We start from the raw sequence: 13,692 nt of genomic DNA on the forward strand, positions 1-13,692 counted from the left end.
GGGCGGGGGATACTACTATTTAACTCCATGAGCAAAGCACTTAGTTCTTGCAGACGGTGCTCAAAGATCCTAAACTATTCCAAATGTATTTTAGCCTCTGGGCTAAGCTCTAAGGAGTATAAACCAAACGCGCTCTCAACAGTTAAGTCGACTTGAGTCAAGGCAAAGTATTAACAACAAACCCCGTGTCTAAATGGAATCAGCCTGCTCTTGCAAGTGAAGGCAACAGCCAAAGGCACGAGGCTTCATTTACTCGTCCTCTTCGATGACGGGAGTGACGGTGAAGCTGCTGGGCTCCGAGGCAGACTCACATTCGAGCACTCCCTTTGTGCTCTCGTTACTAATAGGAGAGCTGCTGGAGAGGGAAACCAAGCCAGAATCTTGACTGCTGGGCGGCGAGAATACTGGGACGTGGGGAGAGACAGGGAGGGAGAAGAGTGTTAAAAGTGGCTAGTCTTTCCGCATTCAGTATTCAATTAGGTTCCAACAAAGATAGAGGCACTGTGCATTTCTATTCTGAGTTGAAAGTGTTGTTCTAGGCACTCATTAAAAACCCCAGTGTTTCTTTAGGAAAACACACACACACACACACACACACACACAGTATTTCTGCACAATATCTATTCAGTTATCTGAGTTGAAGGGGAAAGTTAGGTAGCAGAGTTCTGAATTTACGTGCATAAAGAGGAAAATAATAAAAAAAAAAAGTCTTTTCCCCCTTTCCCCTCTGCGGAAACTATTTCCTCCCTTCACTGAACCCCTCCCCTTTATGTAAAGGATGCTAATAGAACTTGTCTTGTCAAATGAACCGTCTGACAAATTACCCCAAGCAAGGCTCCATGCATGTGTTTCTACCGTTTGACAGGTAAACCTAAGTTTTCCAACATGTAGCCAGCGAAGGTGATAGATTAATATACCTGGTATTTCTCTTGGACTTACAGGGCCAAACACTTGCTATTTACATAACTTTTGAAAACTAAAGAGTTTTGGGTTTTTTTTTTAATATAAAAAGTTAAAGGAATACCTTCACTAAAATAGGAGTCAGGTAGAGATATTAAAAGCAAATCCGTGAACGTAAAACTCTACTAGGACCTGACATAAAATATGAAGGATGATAATGTGCTGAGCAATTTCTGCAACCTTACAAGCCACAGTAGATACAAAATTTAAGCAAAAGGGTCTCTGACCTTCTTAACCTTAGCCGAGTTCAGACCCACCCCCAGAACTCCCTTCCTGCCTATAGTGAATGTAATTAAGGGGAAGCTGCAGTGGTAATTTCTCTCCTCATTAACTTCCTGATTGGTTTCAGCCTCAGGATTCTGCCGGGCAGTAGTTTGTCACCAATTCCAAATGGCCAATCGTTAATACTAATGTTTGTGTAACTAACTGCCAGCATCTGCCACGGCTTCTTGTACAACAATAATGGTGAAAGGGTACATTAGTGCTCCTGTGTTAATTCAGTCTGTGTTCATCAATAGGGAAATCTATGATGTAATTAGCAAAATGCACTGGGAGCTGAGTGCTGGAGTCATTTGTAGAGAACTAAATCATAGTAGAAGCTGTACCGGGGCCTGATGTGTTTGCCATCAATACTTATTATGTTTGGGATTTAATAAGGTATATTACCATGCTGAAAAGAGAGCTTTTTACAAGAGAACACTATTTACGCTTGTTATGGGTTTGGAAAAGGTTTGCTGCAGCTAGTGGAACCGCACAGAACTAAAAGAACAGAGCTGGGATTTAAGAGGCAGACCTTGAACCACACCACTAGACCAACTCGTTTCAGAAAGCCCCTTTCTTCTCATGTGACATACAGATGGACAGACAGAAGGACGGAGAGTTTTATATGACTACCTCAAATACCTCCAATAAGGAAAGGCACAGATCTGAGAACTTAGTGAGTAAATCTGAGAAACAATTAAGGCAATTTCCTGACCAGCAACTATCTTTGATATTGATAGTATTTGTTTAGTTGCTTAAATAAAAAGCAAGAGTAAAAGTGTGTAAGCTCCTTTTTAAAAAATTTTTAAAGTAGAACGTTGTTAAATGTACTTTACAGACACCAAAAAACATACACATGCTTATGTAAATACATATGGCAACCAAAAAACCCTGTGAACCTGTGAAATCTGAAGCCTTCATCTTATTGCAGTTCATAAAGGCTAAATTCAAATTGTTCTATGGATGCAAAGTTCCCTGCAAATCCAAGATGATTTATGAATGGCGCTGTGTGCCCAGAATGCTATATATATATATATATATATATATATATATATATATATACACATACACACACACACACACACACAAAGAAAGGTTTTCCAAAAGCAGCAGACTTGGCTCTGACATCTTGGTCCCCTACACAGATCTGGACAGCTAAGAGCCAACTGCAGAGTCCATGAGCTGATCAGCCCACTGCCCCATCCCACCTCAAACCAGTGACAGAAGGTCCTCTGTCAGGAGCAACGGGGACAGGAGGGAGCCTTTACTGCCTACTTCCTGCGTGCCACAAATCTTAACGAAGTATGTAATGCTCCAACCATTCACTGGAAGAATTATTCTCAAGGGGTGACACAGGGGACCCCCTGGAAGCTGAAGGGCAGTGTGGCACCAGCCAGCCTGACCCACAGTCTCACTCTCCCTGCACTGTTCCCCACCCTTGGGCACCACATTTAGTGACCAGCCACGGAAATGTCCTAGTCTCTGAGTTTAAGGAGGCAAAATACCTGACCCTTGTCACACTCAGGCAGCAGCGAGGAAGGGGTGAGTGCTCTCCTGACATGTCCTGGGCCCCCAGTCTTCCTCCTGTCTTCGGTCAGCAGCCGACCTAGGAGACGCCCCCTCCCCATTACACCCCAGCCCTACACCATCCACTCACAGTTAACCTATCTGTGACCGAAAAGGGGAAGGGCAGGAATTCTGCAAAAGGAAGAAATCAGGGGATAGCCCCCTTTGCCCTCAGTTGCCTTGTGGGTGTTTTCTTGGGAAGTATTCCTAAGCCTCTGGCTCCAGAGACACAACAGGGTGTCACCTGCAGACAGGGGCAGGGCTGCAGCCGCCTTCACGCGTGACTGCACTCCAGAGAAGATGCAAATAAATGAACGTAACCTGTTTTGAAAAATGCCAGTATTTTCCACTGTCTGTCTCTGTTGTCTATGTCGTTCTTACTTACGTCGAGGCTTAGCAGCGTCTTTGAAAAGGAGGCTGCTGAAGTTCGGGACAGGATTTGCTGAACTTAGTGTGGCCCCTCCCAATAGTAGTTACAGTAAAGATTTCCTCAGCATTCTCTTGGGAGAAAAATGTCCAAACCCTATTTTACTACCACCCTCAAAAGGACCCTCTCCATTTTAATGCAGCTTCATTAAATGTTGTTGGGGGAAGAGTAATCATTGACCACTATAAATTATTTTATACCAATTAAAAATTCAAAAGTCAGAATTATCTTTTCTGCCTTTCAATTTGATTCTAATGAGCCTGACACAAGGCTAATTTCAACTCAAAATGTTCCCCTTAATTATTTTGTGGAAATGCTAATGCCTTGTGTCAGTGGGACTGTAAGAAAAGATACACTGTTGGTAGCACTAGAAATCGGTTCAGTCTTCTGGACAGCAATCTAGGGACATGTAATAAGAACCGTAAAACTGTTCATACCCTCTGACCTGGTAATTCTACTCTGGGGAATAAGCCCAAAGAAAGAAAGAATAATTGGCCCAGAGATGCTCAATACACAACTATTTGCATCACTGAAGATGTTAGTGCTTTGCTTGGGTGCTGGGGGTGGGGGTGGGGGTGGGGGGCAGCTGGGCTTGGGGTAGGGGCTGAGAGGGGAAGCAGCGAGCATTCACAGGCAATAAACAATTCAGGATTCTGCTACCCTTCCATAGATCACGGACAGGCTCCCAGTATTTCCCAGCATTTCCCCAAATGGAAAAAATGACTTCTGGACACCAAAGTAGAGACTAAAAAGTAAGAAACAGAAAAACTTGCTCATTTGATTTCTTGTATGTGTTTCAATGAAAAGTGGACAAACCTCTTCTAGGCTGACCCTCGATTGAACCAGCAAGCCCAGTATCTGTTTTCTCTCAAGTAGCCTGTTTGTCTAAAAAGCTAAAGGGGCTTTCTTTTACAATTATTTAAAAACAAACAAAAAAATCTTATACGTAAACACTCTAACCAGTGCTGGGAAAAAAAAAAAATTTAAAGATGATTCCAGCGATACTATCTATCTTACTGCACTCCCGTCAAAAAAAAAAACCCACCTCACGAAAAAAACAAAACAAAAACCACTCTAACTGCTAAATCTTTCAACATTGCAAAGACCCCTGACTTTTAACTTGAATGATCTGTTGGAAGTCAGTGGGCTGGAACGAATAATTCTCCTCCAGTGATGTGAGAAAACAGGATATTCATGCTTGAGAAAAATTTTCTTCCTCTGTTAAATGCTGTTAAACGCCCACTAAGAAGCCATTTAAAAATAAGAATATGAGTGGCACTCCTCAATTGTTAGCAGCTCCATGCCTCCATGTGGACAGGAAGAAAACAAAAGTGCTGGCCTCTGGTCTCCTGAGTTTGCAGGCCTCAGAGGCTGATGAAAAGCTAATGAAAATATCTCAAACAACAAATTCTTCCGCTCGTGATAACTGCCGTGTTTGGAAATAAAATCATGTCCAATCAACACCACTTAGCAGATATGTAATGTTTCACAATGGGACTCTTTTCCACAGCGGCACTGCTGCCCTTCTCACTCACGTCTAAAATAATTAGGATTATCGGAGCCCTCCAAAGCTTGGCAGGTTCAGTCTGTACTTTCAAACAGCATTAATTCTTGGCACTTGGAACAAGGGATAAAAGGTAAAGATATGAATGGAGATCTTTATTCAACCTGATCTATCACGGATTAGCTCATTCTTTTCCAGTTCATGCCTGCACTCTAGTTAAGGGCAGGGCTAAGCTGTAACTGATGTAATTAGAAACCACAAGCTGAGAAAAATAGCCCTTTATTAATCCCCCCCCTTTACTATATATTTGCTAAAAAATATATATATAATCTTTGAAACAATTAAATGTGTTGTTTTTTTACCACCTACGTGTACTGAAAGGTCAGTGGCAAGGTGACAAAGAGGGGGCTGTTAGGATTATGTTCTTGGAAACACATCTTCCGGGCAGTGGTAAAATCCAGCCCCCATTTTGAGAGAGGCCAGCTCTGCGCTCTGTGTGCTGTGAAGAGAAGCGGCCCAGGCCCTGTACAGGGGGTCGCTGAGGCAGGAAGCAGGCCCACAGCAGTCCTTCTCCCCCCACATCGGCACCACCAGTGCCAGCACGGGACGGCCACGCTAAAAACTAAGTGACCTTGCAAGAGAAAGAGCGTATCTATGCACTAGTAACAGTACCTCTGTCCCTCTAAACGTCCTGTATGACTCGGATCCACAAATCCCAAAGTTAACACCAGGACAACTCTGGTTCTCAAAATCAGTAGGAGCTGATCAGGCAGCCTGCAGAAAGGCAGTGCAGAAGCCTCCGGCCCGCCGGGCTCACAACCTGGCCTGCCTGTGGGGGCAGCGTGCTCTCCTGCTGCTTCAGGAAGTCAGGGACAACACACCAAAGCCACTCCCTTACCGACCTACAAAGTCCAACAGAAAGGGAAGACTCCTTTCTGGATTGTTTTAATGTAGCACACAAAAAAGGAACCTGGGTAGCTCAGCTGGTCAGGCGTCTGCCTTCGGCCCGGGTCTTGATCCCAGAGTCCCGGAATCCAGTTGCACACTGGGCTTCCTGCTCAGTGGGAAGTCTGCTTCTCCCTCTGACCCTCCCCCATCTCATGCTCTCTCTCTCACTCTCTCCAGTAAATAAAATCTTAAAAAAAAAAAAAAAGGAAGAGCGAGAAGGGACACCATTCAGCCTCTTACCCCCCCACCCCCAACCTGGGACCCAGGTAGAACCCTCTGGAACCAGATGCCCTCCTCGGCCCCCATCACCACCCCCGCAAGACAGACATTCCTAACTAAGGCATGGCAGCCTCTGGGGCTCCCCATTCCTTGTTTATTTCTTAGAGGGGGGTCAGAAAGCTGGAGTGTCAAAGCAAGCCCATGAATAAGCAGAGCGCCCCGACAACAGCCCATCCTGATGGGTGCTCAATGTCCCCAAGGACCTTCCTGCTCACCTTCCCAAAGCCCCCTACCCATCAGCAGTGGTGATACTGCTGGTGGCTCCCTGATCCCGAACTGTAGAGACGTCTCTCCCTGACTCCTTCATTCCTGAACTCTCTCTGAAGGGAGCAAGTGTGCACATGAGGTGTTCACTCATCATCACTGGCCCACAGACTTCCCTCACCCTGGGAGGCAGCGTCTGGGGAGATACACCATCCAAACGTTCACAATGCCTCACTGGGTTTTCACCAAAATATACTCAGTCTTAAAACCTACCTATACTGTGGCTTTCACTTCACTTAGGTAACAACACCCTGAGACGAATCCTCACACTGGCCAACACTGCTCTACTTTGCCCTTCAGTGAACCAGACACTAGGCTGACTCTGAAGAAATCCCCTGTATTACCTGGGGGATGGACAGAAGCATCCTGTGCCTTGGTTTCCCCACTGTGACATGAGGCTAATCACAGGCCACTGTGCTAATTAGTGAGTAACAGTAATTAGTTTCCTTATTCCATTGGTCAGCAGTCTATGTCTCGGTGTGTTAAAGTTAGAAAGTTCTTGCTTTTGAAGGTGTAGGAAGTCATGGGGGATTTGGTACAAGGTCTGCTCACACATACAAGTCCCTTCCTGAGAAAGGGGAATGAGGAACTCACCTGTACTTCACGGGGCCTAGAGCCTAGCTGGGGTGTCTCAACCAACCTCATCCTCACTTGGACAATAGGCCCCTTGTGACATAAGCTCTTGGGGGTGTGTGTGTAACAGGATGGCTGGTATCAAATCAAAATCAAATAGCAGAACGTCTGTGGGCATGCTTTATAAACTGTACAAAAAAGTGTTATCATCCAACGATCAAGGAAACCATCCCTTCAGACAGTAGTATCCGGAAGCAGGAAGACTCTCTTATGTTTGAGCCTAAGTTTGTCTAAGAGGTGGGAACTCTGGGAAGTAGTGGGCAGAGGCATTCATGCTCCAGAAGTAGGGTCTCCCCAGTTTCCAGTCCACAGTGACTGGGTGCCCGGAGCCCTGAGAATGGAGGCTTGCTGGGGCAGCCGGAGCTGATCTGCAGACAAAGGCAACAGGGCACAGCCAGGGGAAGGTGTGCAGGCGTGGTCATTTCCACACCCTCTCCATGCCTCAGTGTCCCTGTCTGTAAAATGGGAATAGAGTAGAGCACTTAGGATAGATGGTTCTACATACACTGGGTGGGGCCCCATAAAGCCTGATGCAGCTGAAAAGCCCATGTTCAAAATACATAATGTGCCACGATCTGGTGATCCGCACGTGGGGCCTGGCCACAGCAGCACCTTGGCACTATCTGGGCTCTGCCCCTAGCACCACTTCCCAGCCTCCCACCTCCTCCCCACTGCCTTCAGAGGCCTCTAAGAGAATGTTCTGAAAGACTGTGGATCTGACATCAGACACTAGCACCTCAATAAACAGTCTGGGTTTCTTTAATTGTCAGAGGATTTATAAAGAATAATTATGTGTCTCACAAAGCTGCTCTGAGGATTGAGATGATATATGACAAAACAGCTTGTAGACTTGATGACTCCACACACTTGTCAGTCATTACACATCCCCCCACACTGAGTCTGAAAACTTCAGAAACAGTGAGTCTATGTACGCCATTGTCTACACAGAACCAAGAAATTAGTAAGACTTGTAGTAACACTGGTTGAGAAAGGAAAAAAAAATGACATCACAGGTCAAACATCCCTCAGTGTTCTCAGATGGGGTTCAATTCTGATGTACAAGGAAAGGGGACTTGTATTTTGTTCATTTTTTTTTTTTAAGATTTTATTTATTTGAGATAGAGCAAGAGAGAAAGAGCTAGTGGCAGAGGGAGAAGCCAGATCCCCAACACGGGGCTTGAGCCCAGGACATGGGGATCATGACCTGAGCCGAAGGCAGATGCTTCATGACTGAGCCACCCAGGTGCCCTCTTTATTCATCCTTCTTTACACATCTGAAGACTGACAGTTAAAACAAATTCTAAGTTGAAAGCTGAGCCTTTTAGTCTGTGCCTTCTATAGCGCCAAGCTCAGCACCAGAGTCACAAGTAACGTTTCCCAAGGTTGCGCCCACGGGCCAGAAACTGACACTCAGCCAGCGGAGCCCTCAGGCCTCCTCGTGGCAGAAACAGGAAGTCAGCCTACAATCTGGAAGACAAACATCCGGGAAACTGAAACAGACTGAGGACAACTACCATCTGTGCTCTAGCACCGTGCAGGGCACACAGCGGGTGTTTAATAACGGATGAACGTGTGGGAAAGACCATGGCAGTCAATCTTCGCAGGACGTGGTATAACCAGAGGACAGGGCTCACCCACACACCAGCAGGAGAGTCGCAGGCCTACTGCCAGTCTGGGGGACTAGAGCGTGCACGGGTTTTAGGTGCTTCCGTCTGTGTGCCTACACAGACTCTAAGCAAAGCCAGGGCACACACGTTTCTGCAGAAAGAAGCTGCAGCAAACACACCCTGGGCCAGGCAGTGGACCTGGGATCTCAGCCTGGACCAGGCCCAAAGAGCCTGGCTCCTGGGGAGCACATGGGACCTTGCTCCCCAGGGACTCTGTAATGCCAACAAGGGCTCAGGTCCACGAGTAGTGCCTGACCGTGTGTGTGAAACGCGGCTGCAGCTGCAAACACAGTTCAAACACGCCCATGATGGCATCTCAGAAACTAAAGCCGACCCGGCAAGCAGGATGCTCGAGATTTCCCATCGATCCTGGGATCTGAGAAAATGGCAGGAATCAAACCCAGAACGCAGGCTGTGTGTGGTATCAATCATGCTAAAAAAAAAAAAAAAAAAAAAAAAAAACGGCCTGGCTCTGTCCAGATGCTCTGTAGCAACAGAAGCATTTCACGGAGCCCTTCGGTTTTCTGTGCACTGAGGAGGAGGAAGGGTCACAGATGTTTCAGCCTTAAAGGGTAATATGACGCACCTTGTGAAGGCTGAGAAAAAGGATGTGAGTTTTGGAGGCAACACCTGTGCCAGGAGGGCAGGTCACAAGGAGGCAGAACCTAGCACCGAAAGGAGCTCAGTTTCTGGCTAATCCACCAGCCTGTGGCCTGCCTTTCACTTTGGAATCCTATCATCTTCCATAAAACACGCTCTTTTACAAAACAGTCTAGATAATGTAGTTTTAGCCACATGCTTTTGTTATTTTTAAATTTTTATTTAAAAAAAAAATTATTGTACTTATTCATTTGAGAGAGAGCACGAGCGGAGGAAAGAGGGCAGAGGGAGAGAAGACTCCACCCAGAGCAGGGAGCCTGACACAGGCCGGGCTCCATTCATGACCTGAAGATCACAACCTGAGCCGAAGGCAGACACTTAGCTGACTGAACCACCCAGGAACCCCTAGCCACATGGTTTTAAAGAAGTTCTTCATTTAGAGATATCCTGACACTTTGCTATTGAAATGGATATAAGAGAAAGTCTGTGAACCATTTCTCAAATAAAAGTCATAAAATTTGCAGCTTGTAATTCAAAAGTAAATATTGTGCCCCAAATGGTGTGTTAGAAGAAGGGCAGAGGGTGGTGTCCGGTAAATTATTTCATCCTTTCTACCCGGGGACTCAGTCTTCTTCAAAGGCAAATACATAGCCTCAGGCTATGTACTTACTGAGGCCTGATAGCCCCAGTATTGGCTATCATCCCATGCCAGCTTTTCATTCTCCTTCCTAGCTAGCATTACAGGAAATCTAAGACCAGTAATTATTAATATTTTCCTCTGATACAGAATAAGGAAGCAGATGCCCGGATTCATCTAAAAAAAAATACACCAGATGAAATCAATCAGGATAGAAAATCCCAGGCATTTCCGGACAGGAGGATACATGCCTAGTCCGAGCCACACAAGCTACTTTACCACCTGAATACAACACGATCATCATGGATGGACAAGGTAAGTTCAGGTTACAGGAGCAAGAACACACTATTTTGGAAAGGTTCATGCTAAAGGTGAAGAGAAATAACAAAATAATAGCACAAACTGTACATTTTTCCAAAAGACAATTTCTACATGTACCCTAAGACCCCAAAAGCTAAAGAAAAAAAAGGAAATTCAATAAACATATTTCCTTGTTTTGTTTTTTTTTTTTAAGATTTTATTTACTTATTTGACACAGAGCAAGAGAGGGAACACAAGCAGAGAGAGTGGGAGAGGGAGAAGAAAGTTTCCTGCCGAGCAGGGAGCCCAATGCAGAGCTGGATGCGGGGCTCGGTCCCGGGATGCAGGGATCACGACCTGAGCTGAGGATAGATGCTTAACCACTGAGACACCCAGGTGCCCCTCAATATATGTATCTCTGAAATTAAATTTTTATGTAAAGTACCATCTTTTCATTTAGCCCCCAGGAAAAGATTTACACCTTTTCCATGGGTCCAGTTAATCTGTGAGTGAAAGAAGGCATTCAGGGAGCACCATGGCGTCTTCTCCCCTCCAGGTGTCTGTGGTATGTTTTAACTGTTTCAAGAGAGAAGAGTTCATGTGTGGACAAGGATTTTAGTTTCCCTTCAAGAAATGGTTTCCTTGGGCGCCTGGGTGGCTCAGTGGGTTAAAGCCTCTGCCTTCAGCTCAGGTCATGATCCCAGGGTCCTGGGATCGAGCTCCTCATCGGGCTCTCTGCTCAGCAGGGAGCCTGTCTCCCACCCACCTCCCGCCTCCTGCCTGCCTCTGCCCACTTGTAATCTCCATCTGTAAAATAAATAAATGAAATCTTTTGAAAGAAAGAAAGAAAGAAAGAAGGAAAGAAAGAAAGAAAGAAAGAAAGAAGGAAAGAAAGAAAGAAGGAAAGAAAGGAAAACATCTTCCTTTTTCTCCTCAACTGCATCCCATCTGAAGCCAAAGCTGACATCAGCCTGCACTTGGGGGCTCCACAGAATGACCCCCTCCAGCCCCTTGGGGTGAGATGCTCCTGCTCAGGGACAGCTGCTGCTGGTCCACTGACGACAGCTTGGAACTGAAGGAAACCAACCCTGGCAAGTAGTTACCAAAGCATGAGATAAATTGTTACTTCACTCTTCCTTCCTCTGGTCAACAGGCTGGATTCCCTTTCAGGATTTAGTTTTTGGTTTTGAATTTTTTTTATTGTGGTGAAACACACGTAACACAGAACATATCACTTTAACCATTTTTAAGTGTACAGCTGAGGGGTATTAAGTTTAGACATGTTGTTATGTACCTGCCATCTCCAGAGCTTTCTCATCTTCCCAAACGGAAACTCCAACATACCTGCTCACCAGGAACGGTCTTTTCCCTCCTCCCTCAGCCCCAGGGATGGTCCTTTCCCTCTTCCCTCAGCCCTGGGAACCATCCTTTTCTGTCTGTCTCTGTGAATGTGACAACTCCAGGAAGCTCCCATCAGTGGGGTCACGCAGTATTTGTCCTTTTGCAACTCATCTTATTTTAGTACACATCGTGTCCTCAAGGTTCATCCATGTTGTAGCGTGGGGCAGGATTCCCTTCCTTTTGAAGGCTGAATAATATTCCACGGTATGTAGATACCACACTTTGTTTACCCGTTTGTTCATCAGTGGATGTGAGGGTTGTGTGTGTCTCCAGCACGGTGAATAATGCTGGTGTGATCAGTGGTGTTCAAATTATCTGTTCAATTCCCTGTTCGTATATCTTTGGGGTACAACCCCTAAAGTGGGATTGTTGGATTATATAGTAATTTTACATTTAGATTTTTTTAGGAATTGCTAGACTGTATTCCACAGCAGCTACACTGTCTGACATTCCCACCAGCAATGCACAGGAGTTCCAATTTCTCTGCATCCTTGCTAACACTATTTTCTATTTGAATAATAGCCATCCTAAGGGGGATTTGGTCTTTTTTTTTTTTTTTTTTTAAGATTTATTTATTTGAGAGAGGGAGAGAGCGCGGGGCACAAGCGAGAGAGCAGAAGGAGGGAGAGAATCTCAAGCAGACTCCCAGATGAACATGGAGCCTGCTACGGGCCTCAATCTCATGACCCTGACGTCACAACCTGAGCTGAAACTAAGAGCCAGCCACTTAACTGACTGTGCCACTCAGAGACCCCTGGTCTTTTTCCTATTAATCCCTTCCCTCAATTTCTCCCCACACTTCTTAATGCTGACTTACTGTCCTGTCTCCACTGTATTACCACCAAACGTGACTGAAGAATTGCCCTCACTGTCCACCTGCTGGGTTACCCCTGGCAAACTGGTGGCAGTCTTATTCCCAGGCAAGTTTTCTTCAGGTCACCCATGATGTGCTGATCACTGCAGCCCAGGGATGCTCCAGTCCCCCTTCCTCCCCTCAGGGGCACTAGACACTTGACCTTGCCCTTCCCCCTCCACCTTCCACTGTGGCTCTCCCAGCCTTTTCTGCCTTCTGTCTCTTCTCTAGCCTCTACCCTGCAGGCTTTCTCCAAACTGCATGATTTGTCTCCCCCTTGTCACACAAACTTTAAATATCACCTTCTTGCAAATGACTACTTCAATTTATATTTCTTGCCCTGATTTCTGAGAACTACTTCTGTATTTTCAATATCTGCTGGACATCTCTACCTGATTAACTCCCTGCAGTGTAAATTCACTATGTTTAAAAGTAAACCCACCATCTTTCTCCACAGAGTAAACCCAACCCTCTTCTCTTGGGTCCTGAGCCCACCCCACTTTACCTGCTCAGGCTCCAAGCCTCAGGATTACTTTAGGAAACTTCTCCCATCACTTTCCTCCCACCTCTAAGCACTGGCAAAGTCCTGCTTATGTGAGCACCATGGAGCTTTTCCACAGATCTCTTCTTTCGGTGACCCCATCCCTCCACTCCCCAGACTGGATCCCACACCTATCACCTTGTAGCTGATCTGCTAGCGTCTGGTTGTCCTGCTCAGGCCTCCCTCTTGCACTTTACCCAGGATGGCCCCTGTGCTTTCAGAGGCCCATCTCCTTTCCTCAATCAACACCTCTCGTAGTATCTGGATATGTCCAAACCTGCTGGGCTGGCATCTGAGGAGCAAGCGGATTCTCCACATGTCCCCTGCACTGGAACCATGTTCCAGACTCCTCCCGCTCCCCACCCTGGTGCAGACCCAGGAGCATTTGATATGAGCTTGTGCTGATCCCACTGTCCCCCAATCTCCACAGGTCAAACCCAGCTCAAAGCCACTTCCTTGATCGCTCTCAGCAGAAACAATGCCCAGGCTACTTTGTTGTGGCCTTTCATGTGGCTGTCACTTCCACCTTCCTTTTCCCTTCCCTTTCCACAAAACTGACCCAACAACTCTCCCCAGAGAATAGGGTAGGGGGCGCCTGGCTGGCTCAGTGTGTTGAGCATCTGGCTCTCGATATTGGCTCAAGTCTTGACCTCAGAGTTGTGAGTCTGAGTCCCATGTTCGACTCTGTGCTGGGCATGGAGCCTAGTTAAAAAAAAAAAAGAACAGGAACAGGGTAGAATCCACTTCATATTTGTCTTTGGGGCCCTTTGGTGGCCACCAGTTAAAGCCTTACATCTGGTAAGTACTCAACAAGCAGTGGTTGATGAAGAAATGAGAGAATGAATAATTCA

At 46.1% G+C, this 13,692-nt stretch overlaps 1 protein-coding gene across 2 annotated transcripts in view; it reads right to left on the reverse strand.

Annotated features, from left to right (window-relative positions):
• Positions 1 to 235: 235 nt before the first annotated feature.
• Positions 236 to 13,692, reverse strand: part of DMRT1 (doublesex and mab-3 related transcription factor 1) — a 99,998-nt gene continuing 86,541 nt past the window's right edge. For both annotated transcript variants that reach the window (XM_032866555.1, XM_032866554.1), the window contains exon 5: positions 236 to 404. In XM_032866555.1, coding sequence (XP_032722446.1) covers positions 250 to 404 — 155 coding nt within the window. In that variant the 3' untranslated portion in view covers positions 236 to 249. The remainder of the gene's footprint in view (positions 405 to 13,692) is intronic.

The sequence above is a fragment of the Lontra canadensis genome, unplaced genomic scaffold, assembly GCF_010015895.1.
Source record: "Lontra canadensis isolate GAN:19392208 unplaced genomic scaffold, GSC_riverotter_1.0 scaffold31, whole genome shotgun sequence".
NCBI lineage: Eukaryota > Metazoa > Chordata > Mammalia > Carnivora > Mustelidae > Lontra > Lontra canadensis.